This window comes from Trichomycterus rosablanca, chromosome 7 (genome assembly GCF_030014385.1).
Source record: "Trichomycterus rosablanca isolate fTriRos1 chromosome 7, fTriRos1.hap1, whole genome shotgun sequence".
NCBI classification, from domain to species: Eukaryota; Metazoa; Chordata; class Actinopteri; order Siluriformes; family Trichomycteridae; genus Trichomycterus; species Trichomycterus rosablanca.
Genome location: NC_085994.1, coordinates 15,143,388 through 15,166,290, shown reverse-complemented (window position 1 = coordinate 15,166,290; position 22,903 = coordinate 15,143,388). Strand labels below are relative to the sequence as shown.

Here is a 22,903-nt window from a genome sequence, read left to right as displayed (position 1 = left end):
GCAAACACACATGGGCTTTAAAAATCACAAACCCTCAGAACAGATGGACAATATTTAAAACAGCAGCTGTCAACAGCACTTAAATTACAGGCTTTTTAATGCTCATTAACAGGCCAGTACACAAGTGCTTTTGCACCTTTGAGGCATCCTAAGGTGTAAGTAACAGTCTATTTAAGCTTTTAGCACATCTAAACCACAGTAGATCTAAACTGTGCATACTGAGAGTACCACTGCACTACTAGTTACATACGCCTGATTATTTTTACGAGTGTGATAAATTATAGTTCAGCTAAAAATGTCAAAAGATGTGCAGCGGGATATTCCGCTAGCACACCAGCACTGAGATTCTGAACTCCTCGGTTTGAAACTCTTTTGCATTGCTAGCGGTTGGCTGAGCATCCATGCTCCTGTCTTGTCTTGTCCGGTCCATGCTCTTGTCCGATCCATGCTCTTGTCTTGTCTTGTCTGGTCCATGCTCTTGTCTAGTCCATGCTCTTGTCTGCTCTTGTCTGGTCCATGCTCTTGTCTGCTCTTGTTTGGTCCATGCTCTTGTCTGCTCTTGTTTGGTCCATGCTCTTGTCTGGTCCATGCTCTTGTCTGCTCTTGTCTGGTCCTTGCTCTTGTCTAGTCCATGCTCTTGTCTTGTCCGTTCCATGCTCTTGTCTAGTCCATGCTCTTGTCTGCTCTTGTCTGGTCCATGCTCTTGTCTAGTCCATGCTCTTGTCTGGTCCATGCTCTTGTCTGGTCCATGCTCTTGTCTTGTCTTGTCCGATCCATGCCCTTGTCTGGTCAATGGTCTGCTCTTGTCTGGTCCATGCTCTTGTCTAGTTCATGCTCTTGTCTGCTCTTGTCTGGTCAATGCTCTTGTCTAGTCCATGCTCTCGTCTTGTCCGGTCCATGCTCTTGTCTAGCCCATGCTCTTGTCTGCTCTTGTCTGGTCCATGCTCTTGTCTGGTCCATGCTCTTGTCTTGTCTTGTCCGATCCATGCCCTTGTCCGGTCAATGCCCTTGTCTTGTCTGGTCCATGCTCTTGTCCGGTCCATGCTCTTGTCCTGTCTTGTCCGGTCCATGCTCTTGTCTGGTCCATGCTCTTGTTCAGTCCATGCTCTTGTTTGGTCCATGCTCTTGTTCATGCTTAGTGTTAGTCTTGTTTAGTCCTGCTCATGTCTTGTATTAGTCTTGTCCATGTTTAGCTTTAGTATAGTTAGCTTAGGTTTAGGATAGTTTAGTCAAGTTATGTGTTTAGATTAGTGTAGCGTTTAGTTTAGCTTTAGCATTGTTCTTGTGTGTTTAGAGTAGCATTAGCATTCAGCTTAGTTCATATGTGTGTCTTGTCTTGTGCAAACATGTCTAGTGTCTTTTATTATTATTACACATTTTGCTCTACATTTCTCTGTGTGTGTGTCTGCCCTCTCTTGTCACGTCTGGTCCATTCGTTAAAGGGACTAATAAGGCTGGCTCAAAATTAACATTTCAACCCATTCCAGTGTTAAACAGGACTGAGTTAGGGTTTTATACAGATTTAAAGTATGTCCTTATAGACCTTGTTTGTACATAGAGCAGACATGATAAAACAGGAAAGTACCTTCCCTAAACTGTTGCCAAAATGTGTTCTATTTTATTGATTGTATATAATATTTCAGCTGGAAGGTGCAATATAAGATATCTGCTAAGAAAAGAGTGTCCAGCACTCCCTAATCAAAGTGCTATTTTTAACGTACCATGAGCTCCCTTTTCTACCTGAACCCTATCACCCCACCCCACCCCCTTTTGTGTGTTGGCTTTTTTTGAATGAACAATGCATTTCATGTTTCGCTGTGCTATTCTGGATGATGTCATGAGGTCTCTTGTTATTTGCTCTACTTTTTTCAAACAGATGTCACTGTACTCTTTCACAGTGCAGCCATGCTTTAAAAAACAGATGATATATTTGTTATGGGATGCAATCCAAGTCTCTCCGCTATCATCACCTCATCACTGCATGTGTCACTGAGAACTGACAGGTTTTAAATGCCTGCAGCTTGTGATGATCATGTTACATGACTGAATGTGCAAATTGAGTACAATCACCTAAAGGTTAGTAAAAGCTTTTCAGTATCTTCAGGTGCTGTAAAACCATATTTCTACAGATAGCAGCAGCAAGAAATCACAGAAGAGTAGTGGTAGCTGAGCAGTAATGTAATGTAATGGGTTAGTAATTAGTAGGTTGCCAGTTCAATTCGCACTACTGTCAGGTTGCCACTGTTACATAACATTTGTCACGAATCAAGCCTCTTTGTGCTCCCGGATTGTTAATGTTTGTTTAAGTTTGTTTCATTAGGATGGGTCCCCTGCTAATTATCCACAGCTGCACCTCGTTTAGGTGTAATGCTCAGGGCATTTAAGAAGGCACGGTTTTGCTATTCATGGTTTTGGATTACGCTCATGTTCTTGCTCTTGCTAAGAAGTCTTGTTTTGTCTTGTGGTAGTCTAGTTTATGTTTGTCATTAGCATGGGTTCATGTTTAGCATTGGCATTGTTATGTGTGTTTAGATTTATCGTTAGTGATTAGTTTAGTGTTTAGTATAGGTCATGTGTTTGGTCATGTGTACCCCTGTCTTGTGTCTTATTATTATTAAACGTTGTCAAATATCTCTGTGTGTGTGTGTCTGCCCCTTTTGTCATCTTAGCCCAATCGTTACAACATTCAATTGCTTGCATGGTATTTGGTCATAATTGTTCGTAAGTTTGGATGCAATTGTCTGCTAAATATCATAAATGTAAACAACACATTGATTTTTGAACTGTTTAGAACAATAATAAAGGTACACATGCATAACAGCTCCATTCAATACATTTACACTAGTTGGCTAACTAAATAAGACAGAACTGAAGCTCTTTCGCTTGTTCTGTAAATTGTATTTCTTGTATCCTGCACACATACGCATCTACCGTATATGGAGTGCTAAATTGAAACACAATCACTACAGTGGAAAATGTAAAATGCAATATCATGCACATCATTGCTCTTCCATAGTAACTAGCAGCATACGTGCCAAAATGAAATCAAAACCTCTATTACATTGTTTTTCTGTCGCTCGACCTCTTTACTGAAAACCAATACACAAGGTTTTGCATTTAAAAAACAACGTGCTGAATGTGTCAGAATTGTATATACAGTAATTGAGTGTGAAATTAAATCAAAGCACATCTCTATTGCTTTTCACCATGCGGTGCTAAAACATACCAAAATGAAAAGTAAAATATCTATTGTATTGATTTAATAGCACTCTACCTCTTAATGGAAAAACAATACACGCAGGTTTGCATTTAAAATAATGAAATGCTGAATTAGTGTCAGTACTGAATACAAATCATATTGAAATGCAATCCACTCGCAGATGTATTATGTTTCATTGTCCGGTGCTGTAAATGTGCCAAAAGATAACATAGCGCATTCATTGTATTTCAGTCCCAAGCAGTGCTGTATTTGTGCCACAATGAAAGTAATCACTGTCCATTCACAATTCTTTAACAATTCATGTAGGATTAAGAAATGCTGCTGGATTTATCGACATAAGATGATGTGCTTTCTGTTTCTTCAAAGTCATAAGAGCCTCTCTCAACAAATCTGACATTTCTCTAGCTATTCTGCATGATAAAACAGCTAAAGAATGGGCATCTCAGTGCAGTTGAACTTTGCTTGTACTATGTGTTTTAGTATGTGCACACTACTAACCCACACCAACACACTATATACACACACACCCACACACAACTAACACACACCCACACACTACATACACACACCTACACACTACATACACACAGGCACACCACACTAACACACACTAACACAATAAGGAGAAATCGATTGAAATACGTGTGACCACAGTGCTACTGTATCCACAATTTTTTGGCTCACATATAATACCATAGCAAATCATAAAAAATTGAAATGTTCATGGAGAAATTGTAGCATTGTAGTTTTGCCCAGGAGCAAAGAGGAAAGTACTTTTGACCGGAAAGGACACTGTTGATGAAGTTAAGGTGTAGGTTTGCTTTATTTAACTACATTCTGAGCAAATACAAGGTTGAACAAAACTTGGCATAACATTATGAGGCATAACATTATGAACACTGCAGTGCTGGTCTTTCAAAGAGGGGAAGCTTATTGTCGGCTTACATCATAAAATTTGTCAATTTATTAATACATAAATTCTGCCCTCCATTCCTTTTCAAGAAAATGGCCTGAAATGGGTTGCAGTTTGTCTTTCGACTTCACTCGCAAAATCTGCTGTGGGACTGAAGCTCCCAGTGATTAAGTGAAGGTATAGATCTCAAAATAGCTGTAAATCAAAACGGGATTCAGCCCTTTGACTGATCCTCCAATCATCTTGCAGAAGCTCAGCGTCCAGACCCGCCCACAGCTCCATTCACCGCCAGAGACGCTCAGCGTCCGGGGGCGGGACAAAATCGTGGTATTTATCCAATGACCCGCGAGTTTCGAAGCAATGAAAAAAACTTTTCCATGCAGTCCCATTGAAGTGAATAGACGCTCAGCTTCTACGGGCAAATGCATTTGTAGGCAATGAAATGTTAACACAACTGTACATATTTAACCATTTAATTTTTGACATTTTAGGGGAAGCCACTGGAGCACTGACAGGTGAAGTGAATAACACTGATTATCTCTTCATCACGACACCTGTTAGTGGGTGGGATATATTAGGCAGCAAGTGAACATTTTATCCCCAAAGTTGGAAAAATGGGCAAGCGTAAGGATTTGAGCAAGCTTGACAAGGGCTAAATTGTGATGGCTAGAAGACTGCTTGGTGTGGATTTAAACACTGGTTAAAATAAAAGTGCATATGTTTCATGAATAGCATAAAGAAAATGCAAATTATTTGATATAGCCTTAATATTTTTACATACTACATACACACACCGACACATCACTAACACACACCTACACACTACATACACACACCGGCACATCACTAACAGACATTAACACAATAAAGACTGAGAAACAGGAGAAATCTGCAAACCCAGTTAGAATTAACCAAATTACACAAACATTTAGAACGAAGTATCTGAGTTATTGGGAAACTGAAACTAAAGTCCAGAGTTAAAGGCAGTGTTATTTCACCCTAAATAACATTACATTACAGTGCAGCAGATTATCCGAGGACAGTATCTGACCCTAACTAAGAAACACCTTGATGATATATAGAGTGTGCATGACCTGGCCATGGAGACAGGGTGACACACACGGCCCTGGCTGCCTCGAGAGGAAAGACTGTGCCAGCACTGCACTCTCAGTACAGTGTAAACTGAGCTGCACTTCCTCACCCAATGCACCAAATATCATATCCCTATATGTTGTAGCCTAGTGGTTAAGGTACTGGACTAGTAATCCAAAGGTTGCTGGTTCAAGCTTCACCACTACCTTGAGCAAGGCCCTTAACCCTCAATTGCTTAGACAATATACTGTCACAGTACTGTAAGTCGCTTTGGATAAAAGCGTCTGCTAAATGCTGAAAATGTAAATGTAAATTTGGACCCAATTCTTCCCCCAATTTAACACCCTCATCCCAAACTTCAACTCCCTTTCAGAACCTGACAAACTCCCCCACCTACTGGGGAGAGAGCTGTACACTAGCTGCACTATACACACCTGCCACCAGGTGAGGGACAGTGGGTGACCATGTCTCACACACACACACACACACAAACACACACACACACACACACACACACACATCTTCTCTTCTTTTTTTTAATTCTTTTCCTAAAGCTTTGGCAATACAGATGTCCTTATTTGTCATGCCAATAAAGCTACCTTTGAATTTAATTGAAATAAACTGAATAGCAATATGTGATAGATTAGGATTGATTTTTGTCTGTACAGCCCCATTAACCACACCCCAAATTCAACACATGATTGTGATTGGACAGCATTACTTTTAATTTGGGCACAAACACTGCACTGCTTGGGACTGAAATACAATGAATGCACTGCATTTTCTTCTGACACATTGAAAGCACCTCACAGTGAAATGCAGCACAGCTGTGAATTGATTGTATTTCAAGCTGATATGTATTCAATACTAAAATGAATTTAACATTTCATTCTTTCAAATGCAAACCTACATGTATTGTTTTTCCGTTATGAGGTCGAGTGACAGTAAATCAATGCAATAGTTACTTTTGTTTTTTGCACATTGTAACACATGCACGGTAGAAAGCAATAAAGCTGCACCTTGATTTAATTTCATAGTCTATACAGAATTGTTTTTACAATTCGAACACAAATTCAACATTTTGTTTTTTAAGTGCAAATCCTTGTGTATTAGTTTTGAGTAAAGAGGTCAAGTGATGTGAAAACACTGTAATAGAGGTTTTGCTTTAAATCTGGGCACATACACTGATCAGCCATAACATTAAAACCACCTCCTTGTTTCTACACTCATTGTCCATTTTATCAGCTCCACTTACCATATTAGTAGTCTACAGTCACTGACTGTAGTCCATATGTTTCTTTGCATGTTTTGTTAGCCCCCTTTCATGCTGTTCTTCAATGGTCAGGACTCTCCCAGGACCACTACAGAGCAGGTATTATTTGGGTGGTGGATCATTCTCAGCACTGCAGTGACACTGACATGGTGGTGGTGTGTTAGTGTGTGTTGTGCTGGTATTATGAGTTGTTAAGACACAGCAGCACTGATGGAGTTTTTAAACACCTCACTGTCACTGCTGGACTGAGAATAGTCCACCAACCAACAATATCCAGCCAACAGCGCCCCGTGGGCAGCGTCCTGTGTCCACTGATGAAGGTCTAGAAGATGACCAACTCAAACAGCAGCAATAGATGAGCGATCGTCTCTGACTTTACATCTACAAGGTGGAGCAACTAGGTAGGAGTGTCTAATAGAGTGGACAGTGAGTGGACACAGTATTTAAACACAGCACCACCATGTCATTGTCACTGCAGTGCTGAGAATGATCCACCACCTAAATAATACCTGATCTGTGGTCGTCGTGTGGGGGGTCCTGACCATTGAAAAACAGGGTGAAAGCATGTTGAGAAACTGATGGACTACAGTCAGTAATTGTAGAACTACAAAGTGCTTCTATATGGTAAGTGGAGCTGATCAAATGGACAGTGAGTGTAGAAACAAGGAGGTGGTTGTATTGTTATGGCTGGTCAGTGTATTCTGCATGTTACTATGAGAAAGCAATGATATATGTATTGCATTTCACATTTCCACTGTAACGATGGCATCTCTGTTTGGCACTAATTCTTTTCCATACATTGACGCATACACATGTTCCATGTGATGACACACGATTAATTTATAATGAGTTCTCCCTTCTTTTCCTCTCCACCTCTCACGGTGCTCTGGGATTTTTTTTTTCTTTTTTGAATAATAAATATTCTGTCATTTCAGATATTTCAGCCAGCTTACTTTGTGACTATGAGAGTGTTTGTGTATGTCAGTGTGTGTACTGAATATATACATTTTCTTCTTTGCCAGACTGACTGAACTTCACTGCTAGCTGATGCTCTCAGATGAAGATAAGTGTATTTGACCAGGAGGCAGAAGAGCCCTTCACTAGCATCTGTCATAAGAGAATAATTTAGGGTCACAGCACTGCATGCCTCAGCATCTGTTTGTGTATTTACCATATATTTAGTTTAGAAAGTAGGAGAATAAAATATATTTATGGAAGGAAACAGAATCTTTTTCATTAGGTGTATAAACAGGTTAAAGAGTTTTAGCTTTGATCTACAACCCCAAATCAGAAAAAGTAGGGACAGAATGGAAATTGCAAATAAAATAAAAATGCAGTGTTCCTTACATTTACAGTACTTTGACTTTTATTTGATTGCAGACAGGATGAACCTGAGATATTTCATGTTTTATCTCCATTCCTGCATTTCAGGCCTGCAACACATTCCAAAAAAAGTTTGGATGGGGGCAATTTAGGGCTAGTAATGAGGTGAAAAAACTAAATAATGATGTGATTCCAAACAGGTGATTGTAATCATGGTTTGGTACAAAAGCAGCATCCAGGAAAGGCCGAGTCTTTGATGAGCAAAGATGATCAGAGGATCTCCAGTTTGTCAACAAATGTGTAAGAAAATAATTGAAATGTTTAAAAACAATGAACCTCAAAGAAAGATTGGAAGGGATTTACATATTTCCAAATTGCACTTAGCCACCGTGCCACCCACCTCATAACTAAGTGAATTATGACCTCTGAGTCGAGGTATAATGCTGATCAGGGTGTGGCTCTCCATGCACAAAGCTGATCGGCATATAAACTCGCCTCGTGCAGGTGAAAAGATGCAGTCGGCTACTGCACACGTGTCGGAGGGGGCGTGTGACTGTCTTACTCTCCTCAGTCGGAGCAGGGGTCAGCATAACACAATTGGGTAAAAATTGGACGCACTAAAATTGGAAGAAAAAGGGAGAAAAATGCATTAAAAAAACTGTAATTTTTTTTAGCATGGTTATACATGTTTAAATCATTAGTCAGGTGGTATGAACCCAGGAAAACCCATAAAATGTTGTAATGAAATATTATAACAAAAAGCTCACAGAAACCTCACTAAAATTAAGGACAAACACTTGTGTTTGTATATCATTCAATACTTTATTACTTTTGCATTTTGAAATAATTATTGCACAACATCATAAGGAAATTTACATTTTCATGTTCATTTACATTTTCAGCATTTAGCAGACGCCTTTATCCAAAGCGACTTACATTACAGTTACAGTCTGAGCAATTGAGGGTTAAGGGTCTTGCTTAAAGCCCAACAGCAGCAACCTGGCAGTAGTGGGGCTTGAACCAGTGACCTTCTGATTACTAGTCCATTTCCTTAACCACTAGGCTACGGCTTGCCCTATGTTTAATGTTTAATCCTGTTAAAAAAAAAAAACACAATATATGACATAAATAACTAGAGATGCATGAGTACCGATACTGGTATCGGGTATTTGCCTGATACCGCGCTCATTAACTTGTACTCGTACTCGCAAATGAGGCTCCGATACTAAACATCCGATACCGTGTGCCTACTGCACGTTGCTGCGTTATGCCTAGTTCACACTACACGATTTTTGCCCTGATTTTCGCTTGGCGACTGGTCGGCGCTAGATTTGCCGGCTCGGGAGCAACTCGGCGTTCGCCGAGTAGGTATTGGTATCGGTATCGGCAAGTATAAATAGTAAAAATACATGTACCTGTACTTGTACTCGGTTGGGAAAAAATGGTATTGATGCATCCCTATAAATAACAATTTTAGTTGCTATTGAGCTTGCGTACTTTAAAAGATTTATTTGACGTACACAAGAATTTGATTTTGAACTGCCAAATTAATTTTTGAACTCAGGCTAAAATGCTAAGTAACAGCTAAATTGCTGACTGCACCTAATTCAAAGACATTTTACCCTGCCAGGCTCTTGTCTTGGCTACTATTCATGGAAATTCATGTTTCAAGTGCAGTTTAAGTTGTGTCCACCTATTAGCATATTAACCTTTTCTTATACCATGTAATCAACATAAACCCTTCTTTCTTGAAGCACTTAGCTAAGCTAACAAATGCGATGAATACCTAATCAGGAGATAGCACCGAGAGTGTGAACTATTGATTTATATTCAACCAGCATTCGGTATAAGCAATTCAGCTGCAGGTGTGCGTTAGTGCTACAGAGTTCACGGGGATGTGTCATAACTTCAGCTCCATGCTGAGAGAAGCAGGGAGTGAGGTGTTCACATGCCAATTAATGTGCCTTAATTTATCTCAAAAAGCTTTCAGTTAGTCAAGTTTAATTTCTCTAATGTATGCTGTAACTTTTTCATTCAGTCAACTAGAATTTCTTAGATTTTTCTTTGTCAGTTTTTATTACTTTCCAGCAAAGAGCAAAACACTTTTTTTATAAAAACAAATTAGTCAATGAATAATCATAGAAGTAGCTTTTCAGGTCAGCCGAGTCAGTTCCAGCCTTAAACGCCACTCTGCACATGTAACATGCATGTGGAGGCACACAAAAGGGAAAAAAACAGGGTTTAAATAAGCAAGCTAATTAGCATCTAGGTATATGTGTAACCACTAATTAATCCTTAAATTCATCCCGCAATCTATTCTGTCCTGTTGCAGCCCTGAGCAAAATCCCACCTTACCTGTCACATATACATATAAACAGTTCAAACAGTATATATACACTGATCAGCCATGACATTAAACCGCCCCCCCCCCCCCCTTGTTTCTACACTCACTGTCCATTTTATCAGCTCCACTTACCATATAAAAGCACTTTGTAGTTCTACACTTACTGACTGTAGTCCATCTATTTCTTTACATACTGTTTTAACCTGCTTTCACCCTGTTCTTCAATGGTCAGGACCACCAGAGGACCACCACAGAGCAGGTATTATTTGGGTGGTGGATCATTCTCAGCACTGCAGTGACAATGACATGGTGGTGGTGTGTTAGTGTGTGTTGTGCTGCTATGAGTGGATCAGACACAGCAGCGCTGCTGGAGTTTTTAAATACTGTGTCCACTCACTGTCCACTCTATTAGACACTCCTACCTAGTTGGTCCACCTTGTAGATGTAAAGTCAGAGACGATCACTCATCTGTTGCTGCTGTTTGAGTTGGTCATCTTCTAGATCTTCATCAGTGATCACAGGACGATGCCAACTGGGCGCTGCTGGCTGGATAGTTTTGGTTGGTGGACTATTCTTAGTCCAGCAGTGACAGTGAGGTGTTTAAAAACTCCAGCAGCACTGCTGTGTCTAATCCACTCATACCAGCACAACACACACTATCACACCATCACCATGTCAATGTCACTGCAGTGCTGAGAATGATCCACCACCCAAATGATACCTGCTCTGTAGTGGTCCTAACCATTGAAAAACAGCATCAAAGGGGGCTAACAAAGCATGCAGAGAAACAGATGGACTACAGTCAGTAATTGTAGGACTACAAAGTTCTTCTATAATTCTCTTCTTTCCACTTTTGTCAGTTGAATAAAGATTCAAAAGATTTCCAGCATTTGTACCAACTTCATTGTATTTTACAAATAGATTTACAGTTTGAATCTGATGCCTGCAACACACTCCAAAAAGTTGGGACATAGTCAAAATGAGAGTGAAATATTTATAGCATATTGTAATGAAGTTACACTAAATAGAATAGAATAGAACCTTAATTGCCATTATACTTTTTTACAACAAAAGTGTGCCACTCTCCAAAGTAGTGATGGGAATTATGGCTTCTTGAAGGGAGCCGGATCTTTTTTTTTTTTTTTTTTTTTTTTTTACCCCTTTTTCTCCCCTTTTAGCGCATCCAATTGTTCAATTAGCATCGTGCTTCCTCTCTGTCTATGCCGAACCCTGCCCTGACGGAGGTGATTGAAGCTAACCCGTATCCCCTCCGAAACACGAGCAGCAGCCAGATGCATCTTTGCCACCCACACATTGACGAGTTTGGCGCCACCTAGCGTTGCATGCGGAGAGACACACCCTAAGGGCACCTTCTCCCATCTCTGTGTAAGCGCCTCCAATCAGCCGGCAGAGAACGCAATCGCATTCTGACATAGAGAGACCCACATCCGGTTCTTTGTCCCACCCCCCACATGAGCAACCGGCCAATCGTTGCTCATATAGCCACTCAGCTTCGAACCGGTAAAGCAAGGCTGGATTCGATACCACGCTTCTCAGAATCCAGCCCTGGTTGCAGCGCGTTTCTTTTTACCGCTGCGCCACCTGAGCGGCAGGGAGCCGGATCTTTTGGCTCTGTTTCTTTTAAAGAGCCGTTCAAAAAAATGGGTAAACTATAAGACAGCCCCGATATTATTATCAATGATGAACTGATCATGAAAATTTTGCTACCTTGCCTTAAAAAAAATTTCTCAAATTTTTTTAATCAACAATAAACAGCTCTTATTATGACTGATTAAATCTCTCTACTGATGGAAGCGGAATGGGTGGATTACAGCCAATAAGAACTGCAGAAAAATAAAAATATATATAACGGCTCCCAGAGGCGCGACTCGGTTCCTTTCGTTCATTTCAAAGAGCCGTACAATAGAATTGGATCTTTCGCGAATGACCCATCACTAGACGAGACATAACAGATTGTCCTGTAGCAGTTTAACGCTTTCAACTTTGTGACAATAATTTGAGGAAAGATGCTTCCTGCTCCAGTTTGACTGTTCCCCTGTACACAAAGTGAGGTTAGTAAAGACATGGATTAATGAAACAGGTAGAAGGGTAGGAAGGCAGTGAGAGGTGAAACACTTAATGTGGGCTTCATGACTGGTAAAGGGAGAGAGCTAGTTGATATGATTGAGAGTGGAAAGGTTGATATACTAGGTGTACAAGACACCAAGTGGATGGTGTGTAAGCATAGGAGCATTAAAGGTGGGGTCAAACTGTTCTCTCATGGTCTAGATGGCAGAAAAATGGGGTAGATGTAGTGGAGGTGAAAAGAAGAGTCTGATAAAGATGGAAATGGCTGTAAAGAACATGGGCATGAATGACCCCGGCAGGGTGGCCAGGGTCCTTTCACTGAGAAGTACATGCAGTCAGCCTGATGTTATTAATGGTTAATATTTGAATCCTCAATCATCTTCTTACAGTTCTGCTTCTGTGATTACAGTGTACATGTTGAACAGGAATGGTGACAGAATGCAGACTTGTCAAACTATCTGCCAATGTTAAACCAGTCTGTTTGTCCATCACATGAATTAGAAATGCCCATTTATACATGTACTCAGTTTGCTTCAGCTAAAATGATCTTAATTCAATTAACTCGTAATAAAACATTGGTGTTTGGGAGAAGTTGCTGAATACATTTTGATCCTTAATGACCATACATTTACAACGTGCATTTGCTTTCCTTCCTTCATATTCAGCTATACCAGCTTCGATTTCCACAAGATTTTGAAGTGTGTCTGTGGAAATTTGTGTTTGCTTCATCAAAAGAGCATTTGTAAGATAAGAAACTGATGTTGGACGAGGATGCCTGCCGTCCGATTCTGTCCAAATGTGTTTAACACAGTTGAGATCAGGGCTCTGTGTCGACCAGTAAAGTTTCCTCTTAACAAACCATGTCTTTATGGAGCTTAATTTACTTCATGCACAGGGACACAATATAACTGATTGCCTATCATATTGAAGTCATAATAATCATTGTAGATATTATTATTATTATTATTATTATTATTATTATTATTTAATATTATTTAATTATTTAAATCTTAAAATGTGTCTGTGAGAATTTGTGTCTGTTTCACCAAGAGAACATTTGTAAGATAAAACACTGACGTTGAATGAGGACACCTGCCTTGCAGTCAACATTCCAATTCAGTCCAAATGTGTTTAATACAGTTGAGATCAGGGCTCTGTGTCAGCCAATACAATTAACTCACAAGAATGCATGTCTTTATGGGGCTTAATTTACTTTATGCACAGGGACACAATCAATTGATTAGCAGAAATTGAAATAATATTAATTATTTTAGATATTATTATCATTATTGTTATTATTATTATTTATAATTATTATTATTATTGTTATTATTATTATTTATAATAATAATAATAATTATTATTATTATTATTATAAAGTTATTAAAGTTATTTTAAAGTTTTATTTTAAAAATTAATGAACAAAACTCAGTATACAGAAGAACAGAAATGTTCTTAATCTTGTGTTTATACATATTTTAATACTTATGTGATAAACACGCTCCTCAAATAAATAACTGTAGTAAATAATGAGCTGTTTGGTCTGACTGCAGTGGATGAAGGTGCTGATGCTGCAAACCCGTTTAAACGTGGCTGATTATTTGATTTCTTTATAAGAATAAATTTACTGTAATAAATTGCTGAAATAAAAGAAGCTTAAAGATAGTGTTGAGAGCATTTAAATGAAAGTAGCAGTTTTGATTCATTCTACAACGCGGATGACGTGTGAGTAAGAAACTATTGCGGTGATGACGTCACAATCGCGGCTCGTCTGAAGGTTCTATTAATGATCCGCTTTCATCTCACACTCATCAGTAGGATTTACACTCAGCACGGATGAGTTCTACACAGCAACAGGTCATGTTATTTTCACTTCTATTCAGCTTTATTAGCTTTATTTCTGAATACAAATAAGTACCAAATGAAATTATACCAAATACAAATTAAATTCTGTAGAAAAAAAGTGTTAGGCATTTTATATTTTATAAAATAGATAAAAAAACTATTTCACTGTAAGAATGATGTATCAGCAATTAATATATGAGGAAGGAAAATCTAAAACATCACTACAAATTATTTTTAAAATATTAAAACAAACATACTGTAGTAAAAAAATCATAATTTTTTCATTTAATTAAGCTGTTTCGAGATATCTATTAAAGTAACTTTTTAGTGTTTTAATGCCCAAAAACAATGAACCAGGTTTAGAAGAGCTCGACTTCCTCTCCAGAATATCCATAAAATTCAATTCAAATTAAACATGCCTTTACATCATCCTTCCATCCCATAATATTAGGGTGGTCCAATCACTTAACAAAGAGAGCACATGTTTCACCATTTGAACTGTATAATATAGTATGTATAAATAGGCCTCAGGCTTCTTAAATGTGTACTTTCAAATGTTTCAAATCTAAACTCTGCTTATATTTTTCTGTTGCAGGATTATTACGCCGCCAACATGGCTGCCTATAATGTCCAGTGGGTGGGATCCTCTTACCCGACATACCCGAAATATACATACCACTCTTCCTCATCAATGATGATGGTACCACAGCCTCTGGGCCGTGACTATTACATCCCTTATGGCCAGGTACTTTTTGCCGTATACAGTTCTAATCTAGTATACATCTAGTAGAGTATTTATCTATTGGGGTTATGTATACTGTATATGTGTGTGTGTAAGAGTGTGTGTGTGTGTACAGTAAAGTAGATATTTTGCTTTCTTTTTATTGTAGTACTGCTCACTGTACAACCCGCATGTGCAGCAATATCAGTACACAGTGGCCACAGCACTAGAGGGATCTTATTATGGAGACAGTTCTGCTTATGGATCTGTGTATGGTAAGTAGATCTTCACTGGCAGAAATTGGGTTTGGTTTCTTCATCCAGCTCTAAAGAGTGAATCTTTCCTTCACACATCTAAAACAGACAAACCTCCTGTTAACAAGATTCTTTTGTGATAAACTGTCTACATACTGTACATTTGACCATGTAGTGTATTTCTGATTTGAGACATAACATGAGGGTTTATGTGCTGATCTTCTTTGTTTTTATCTACAGGGTACTATACTCAGTACCAGCCTTCTGTGGCATCTTGTATGATGGAGCCTTTCCAGCAGCATCAGGCATCATTTGCTCAATGGCAAGCCACGTCCACTCTGCCCAAAAGAGCTCGCAAACAGGTAATACATCTCTTTTTTTTCTTACTTATGCTGTCTACTGCCAAATTTTAATGTTAATGTGACTGTAGTTAGTAATGCTAACTTGATTTTCGTACAGATTACAATCCGAGACCCAAACCAGGGAGGACGTGACGTCACGCAGGAGATCATGTCTGGATCAAGTATGGAAAATCTGCATGACAAGCTACTATAAACAGTACAATATTATTATATGTGAATATTATTCTACGGCTCATTATATTCATGCTTTATTTCTATAGACCCTGAGACCAAACCTGTCCAGGATCTCCAGTCAATCCCAGTCGCTTCTGCTCCTTCAGTGGAAAGTCAGGATGGCATCTTGGTTAGGACCTCATCCCCAGCTCCAGCTTCTTCCTCACCTGCTGCTCTGCCTGCATTGAGTAGCAGTGTGGAAGTTCCGGTGGCAGAAGAAAACAAAGGCTGCAATGATTTAAATGAAGCAGAGCCAAAGGATCCTCAATCAAATGATTTGGTCTCTGTTATTGACTCCTCCCTTAAAAAAATACCCAAAGTGGAGTCTGAATCTAAAGTCTTTCTAAAAGGTTCTCCATCTTCATTTTCAGAAATGGCCGCACTGTCTGAATTGAACGGCAGCGTTGGTGTTCCCATGGAATCTGAAAAGGAGGTGGAAACCAACAATGAACCTGTAGAAATGATTGAGATCCGTACATCTGATAACATGGAATCTGTTTCTAACTCCACCGCTAATGAACAGCTCAGTGAGAATGCTTCCTCTGCCATTGGAAAGACCGATGATGTGGTCAAACCAAATCTGGTGCCCTCAGCCCCAAACCAATCTGGTACAGAGCAGCTGCAGGGATGCGTGAGCAAGGACGACGAGGAGAAAGTCAAAGCGATCATCGACATCACTGTGGAAAGAGCCACATTAGAACCAAACTCTGCAGTGATGTATGCAAACTTTTGCTGTGAACTTAAGGAGGTGAATGAGGTCTCTGCACATCCAAACTTAATCAATTTTTTATATCTAAAACCATGCTGAATTCCATAAAGCAAATAGAGGAACTGAAGAAAGAGTCTGACTATAGTAAAGGAAAAAAATAAGTACAAGAGCTTCATGAAATGTACAATATAAGTTGTTGTTTTTTAATGTGATTCTCAGACATGAACAAATAAAGAATTATAAAACTAGAATATAAAATAATATAACTAATATCTATATGTGTGAAGTACCGGAAACTGAAAGTGCCCAACTTGGAGAAGATGCTGCTCAGTCGCTGCCAGATGGAACTAAAGAAGGAGAGACAGAATGACAGAGTTCTCACGAAGAAGCAGAAAGAGATGAATCAAGCCACAGAGGTTTCTTTTTTTAAGTGTAGTCATTAGTTGAAAGCAGAGTTAAAAGAAAAATGAACTGTGGAATTTGGGATATATCTACATATTGTAATTGAAAGAAAGAAATTCATTCATTTTTATGATATCTAATTACTAACATTCCCTGTAGAGAGTACAGCAGCGCTTGAAGAAAGATCTAGAGAAAGAGAAGATCTGCTCTTTCCAACAATCCCTCAACAACATGGAATTCACTGCAGAGCTTTTTAAACTGAAACTGCTTCCAAAGCGGTTCATAAACACCTGGATTGAACAGAAGCTTGTAGTAAACCCCAGCGAGGAGAACCTGGAATGTCTCTGCAGGCTGCTCTCCCTCACCGGCAAGGACCTGCATAGTGAAAAGGACAAGGTAGGAAGCGTATTTGTTCTCTTTGTTCACCAGTTGCTTTGTAGTAATCGAGAGAAAGTAAAAACTCTTTATTGTAGATCGTGTGTTGGTGATTCTTGTGTTGACGACGTTCATTTTTGTTTGTGTAGTACTTGATGAGCCTCTACTTCTCGGCAATCAACAAAATCATCCAGCAGAAGAAAACCTCAGCTAGGATCTGCTGCATGCTACAGGATATTGTGGATCTGAGACTGGTAACTATCATTCTCAGCTCGTCTTTAATATTTGCTGTGGGTTTATATCAGCTTTTGTGAAACTGCTGCCCCTCTTATTAATTCTCCTGGTAAAGAAGCACTGATCCCATCTCTAGTCACACCAACAACAAGCCAACACAGATCTGTGCAACTTCTTGTATTTTGAGTACTTTTGTACTTTTTAATTCCTCTTCTGTGTAAAACAGAATAACTGGGAACCCAAGAGCAACAATCAGGACACCAAAAACAACAATATGGTCCACAATGATGCCAAACAAGAAGACATGAAGGTGCCATCCAGAAAAGACATCAATCCAGAAAGAGAGACCCGAGAAGTCCAGAGACAGGACAACAGTTTGATCCTGGTGACCTTTAGAAACCAATCCGTCAATACATCCCACCAAAGCAAGAACAACAAGGTACAAACCAGTGTGAGGAATCACTTCTTATCCAGTGGCTCATGGTTTAAAACTGAGGTCATGTGACCATGAAGTTCAATTCATTTCACCATGTCTCCTGTTTTCTATTTAATTTAATTTATAGACTACTACCTGGAACCACCACCAGCTTGATGCCCCTAAAAAAGCATGCTCATGGGAGAATCGGGGCAAAGGAAGCATCAAATCAAAACTCAGTGCTGAAGCTGAAAAATGTGCTTATTCTAGGTAAGACATCTTAATTCACTTATGATTTCATTTAGTGATTTCATGGGATTTTTTATTGTTACATTAGAATCAAGCTAACAGTAGTACACTATTCCTTACTAGTTTACTAGCATACTTACGTACGCTCTAGCTTTCATTCCATTAATAGTTTCTCGTCTTTCCTCTTGCACAGAAGGAACTACAGCAGAAATGAGCACTGTACCCGAGACCAGGATCTTTTTGAGCACTGGGACAGACAGGACAGGAGATATAGAGGACCGGACATGCGTCCTCGTCACTCCGTCTAGAAACATCAGACAGATCAGGTACAACAAGGAGTTTCTACTTTCCTAATAAAATGATCTTGTCTGTACTGAGCTTTAACAATATATTTCTATATTTGTAGTGAAAACAAGCTGGAGCGTTTTAAAATAACGCCACACAGAACAGCAGCCTCCAGAATGAACAACCATCAAGAACCATGAGCAATAACAAGCAAGAAAAGTTTAAACCTTGTGCATTTTAATGTGTTTATATTGGGTTTTATTTCTCCATCTGTACATGACATTTGATTGAACGTGTTACAGCTACAGTCTTACCCGGCTCTCAGACCACATGCACTTTTGTTTATTGATTGTTCCATGCCTCCCTTGTCTCCTCCTCTACCTCTTGATTTGCTCTCACCTTCATTAAGATCACCTGTTGCTTGTTGTTTAATCAGTGTCCTGTGTATAAGTTACCCATAGGCCCATGTCCATGTAGAGGGCTGTTGGAGCAAAATAGTACAGCTTAGTGTGGTAAGGAAAAATAACCTTGTGTAGGAACCATGTGTAGCAATGCAAATACCAAAGACACACCCAGAGGTGGAAAATAACGAATTACATTTACTCGCGTTACTGTAATTGAGTAGTTTTTTTGTGTACTTGTACTTTTTAAAGTAGATTTTACAACCTGTAATTTTACTTTTACTTAAGTATGTTTTGTATTAGAAATTGTTATTCGCTACATTTTAAATAGCATCCGTTACTGAGTAAAATAAACGCTAAAAAAATCGCGTCTGTGAAACTGCTGCAGTGAATTCTGCGATGGGGAGTCGGATCTTTTGGGTCAGTTTCTTTTAAAGAGCCGTTCAAAAAAATGGCTCTTCATTCTTTTGTTCAGGCAGGGACTCCCAAAGGCACGACTCGGTTCCTTTCGTTCATTTTAAAGAGCCGTTCAATAGAATCGGATCGTTCACGAACGAGCCATCACCAGTGGTTATACAGTTTGAAAAAGTTTTATGGGATGGTCTGTACTTTAATGACACATTACACATCCCTAAATCTTTTAAATGTTGTATCAACATGTTTTTTCTATTATATTTGAATATTTGAATAAAAAACAACTATTGATTTATATCCACTTGTCACCCTCTCCTGTTAAAAAAGTAACTAAGTAACATTTACTATGAGTACATTTTAAATGAGTTACTTTTTACTTGAGTAGATTTTTAGACTAGTAACTTTACTCGTACTTAAGTAAAAATTCATTAAAGTAATAGTACTTTTACTTGAGTACAATATTTTAGTACTCTTTCCACCTCTGCACACACCTAAAAGTAGTCAAGGGTAGACAGCATAGATGTTAATCTTGAGCAACAATAAGGAAAAAAAGCAAATGTGTCTAGGTCCACGCTTCCCATAACAAGGCACGTCATCTACCAGAACAAAGAGTGAATACAAACATACATACCTACAACTGTCCACTAGCCCACAATCCAGCCATAGGCCCAGACATCCACTGCCAATGTCCACGAGGACAGAAGATGTCCACGAGTATTGCCAGCAGAAGCAATCACCCAGACAGCACATTCCCTAACAACATTAGGTCAATCCTATTCATAACTGCTAGCAAAATGAAATAAGTTGAAACAATATACTTAATTGGGACAGAGAAGCTGTACTGAAACACATACACCAATCAGCCATAACATTAAAACCACCTCCTTGTTTCTACACTCACTGTCCATTTTATCAGCTCCACTTACCATATAGAAGCACTTTGTAGTTCTACAATTACTGACTGTAGTTCATCTGTTTCTCTACATACTTTTTTAGCCTGCTTTCACTCTGTTCTTCAATGGTCAGGACCCCCAAAGGACCACTACAGAGCAAGTGTTATTTAGGTGGTGATTTATTCTCTGCACTGCAGTGACACTGACATGGTGGTGATGTGTTAGTGTGTGTTGTGCTGGTATGAGTGGATAAGACACAGCAGCACTGATGGAGTTTTTAAACACCTCGCTGTCACTGCTGGACTAAAAATAGTCCACCAACCAAAAACATTCAGCCAACAGCGCCCCATGGGCAGCGTCCTGTGACCACTGATGAAGGTCTAGAAGATGACCAACTCAAACAGCAGCAATAGTAGAGCGATCGTCTCTGACTTTACATCTACAAGGTAAACCAACTAGGTAGGAGTGTCTAATAGAGTGGACAGTGAGTGGACACGGTATTTAAAAACTCCAGCAGCGCTGCTGTGTCTGATCCACTCATACCAGCACAACACACACTAACACATAATACCTGCTCTGTGGTGGTCCTGTGGGGGTCCTGACCATTGAAAAACAGGAAGCTGGCTAAAAAGGTATGTAGAGAAACAGATGGACTACCGTCAGTAATTGTAGAACTACAAAGTGCTTCTATATGGTAAGTGGAGCTGATAAAATGGACAGTGTGTGTAGAAACAAGAAGGTGGTTTTAATGTTATGGCTGATCGATGTACATGGTTCAAAGTCTAAATCAGTGTCGCTCTCCATTTCTGACCTGTGGACTGCAACATCTTCACCTGCTGCTAGCTCTAGGCTCCATGTCTCTGGTGACTTGGGTACTGGAAGATTGTCATCACATTGCAATAGCTCATAGCTGAAGGCAGGTCAAGGATGATCAATGGAGTTTATATTTTTAGTAAAGAAACCGAAGAAATTGGTAAGACAGAAGTAACAGTCTGTCACATGATTCTCCTGTTCTTGCCATATCATCAGGACAGCAAACAGCATTGATTGGGCTTTGAGCCCAGGTATTGTCTTGATCACCAACCTTACAACCCGAAGTACAGCTCATAGGCTTTCAACATATGCTTAACAACACTGCTCGTACTTGCCACAAATGTAACAAAATGTATCACAGCTGTTGTGACACTGATGAGACTAGTGATGGGAATTATGGCTCCTTGAAGGGAGCCGGATCTTTTGGCTCTGTTCCTTTTAAAGGGCCGTTCAAAAAAATGGCTCTTCGTTCTTCGGGAGGCGCTACTGGGTAAACTATAAGACAGCCCCGATATTAATATCAATGATGAACGATCATGAAAATTTTTATTTTAAAAGGAAAGAAACTGCAGGGAAGAGACATACTGTGGTTGCATTGCATTAAGTTTCAGAAAAATCCTCTCTTGTGCAGAGATGTGCCGTGTTTGTTTCTGCTTTAAAACATACGCGCCATGAAATAATCAGATTTAACATAATTAAACAAGTTTATAGTTTATTTCTCAATTATTTGTCATTATACTATAGCTCTCTCTCTCTCTCTCTCTCTCTCTGTGTGTGTGTGTGTGTGTGTGTGTGTGTGTCTCGCCCGCTCGCAGCAATACGGAAAGTGTTTTCGGATTTGAATTTCGACAATAAACAGCTCTTATTATGACTGATTAATTCCCTCTACTGATGGAAGCGGAATGGGTGGATTACAGCCAATAAAAATTGCAAAAAAATTAAAATATATATAACGGCTGCCAGAGGCGCGACTCGGTTCCTTTCGTTCATTTCAAAGAGCCGTTCAATAGAATCGAATCGTTCGCGAACGACCCATCACTACTCCAAAGAAATAAAAGAGAAATATTATGCATTGTGATATTTACAAAAGAAGAAACAGTACACTGTGAAAATCTGTAAAGCTAAAGTAGGAATTGCAAAATAAAATAAATTATGGGCTTTTGTGCATAAAGTGACTATGCACAGGTTATGATATTACAACTTAAGCCAACAGTGTTTGGTAGCCAATCAGAAGTTTTAATTTATGTACTTGGCACTAACAAATCTTATCCCTTAGCAGCTTTTGGCTTTATCTTTACAATTGATATGGACAGTACCTCTTAGTATTCTCTCAGTGTCAGCATGGTTTCCCTTAGGGTGCATTTGTCTTTTCCTACCTACAAACTGAAATGGAGTGATACATTTTCCAGGGTGTTTTCCCACCGTAAGCCCAGTATTTCTCATAAAAGTTCAGGTTCTGGAGGTTACTTAAGTTTGAATGAAGCAAATTAACTAAAATAAGATGTTTTTATCTGAATAATTTGACCCAGCTGTAAAAAAATATCCTGTAAATATTTTTATATCTACAGCTCTCACAGTGTCTGTTTCCCCACAGCAAAACAGATTGAATAGGTGGCTTAATGGAGAAACCATGTTGTTCTACCTTGACTTCTTAGCAGTGCACTCACAGATCTCTCTCTATTTCTCTCTGTGTGTATGTCTGTGTGCTTCCAGCAAGAGAGAAAACATATCACAGAAAACATAAAGCAGTGGCACAGCTGCTAGAGGGAGTGCCGCACTGCAACATGGATCCTAGCCTCCTAACGCTTTCTGTGACATTTGCATGTGTCTCTGTGTACATTTTCTATAAGTATTCTGGTTTCCTTCCACCTTCTAAAAACATACAGAAGGTTAATTGACTACTCGTGATTTTATGTGCTTGTGTGTTGTTCTGCAATGAATTAGCACCCTGTCTAGACTGTATTCCTGCCTTGGACCCAGCGTTTTCAGTAAATTGTGCAAGCCGAGTACCGCTTGTATCCAATTCAGTTCAGGGATGGCAGTTTACATACATTTGCTATCCAAT

The 22,903-nt window shown here is 39.2% G+C and overlaps 1 protein-coding gene across 1 annotated transcript; it reads left to right on the top strand.

The window, feature by feature from the left end:
- The first annotated feature begins 15,583 nt into the window (after positions 1–15,583).
- LOC134318001 (eukaryotic translation initiation factor 4 gamma 1-like) lies at positions 15,584–21,737 on the top strand. The gene is made up of 9 exons (XM_062998745.1): positions 15,584–15,596; positions 15,696–16,396; positions 16,645–16,773; positions 16,919–17,155; positions 17,284–17,388; positions 17,595–17,807; positions 17,932–18,053; positions 18,226–18,358; positions 21,654–21,737. The coding sequence occupies exons 1-8, from the start codon at positions 15,584–15,586 to the stop codon at positions 18,338–18,340; spliced, it is 1,635 nt and encodes a 544-aa protein (XP_062854815.1). The 3' UTR covers positions 18,341–18,358; positions 21,654–21,737.
- The last annotated feature ends 1,166 nt before the right edge of the window (positions 21,738–22,903 follow it).

Bases quoted from the DNA above. Each gene is read 5' to 3' on its own strand.
- LOC134318001 (XM_062998745.1), top strand. The intron at 16,774-16,918 runs GTTTCTTTTTTT...CATTCCCTGTAG, and splicing joins AGATGAATCAAGCCACAGAG to AGAGTACAGCAGCGCTTGAA. The intron at 17,389-17,594 runs GTAACTATCATT...TGTGTAAAACAG, and splicing joins ATATTGTGGATCTGAGACTG to AATAACTGGGAACCCAAGAG.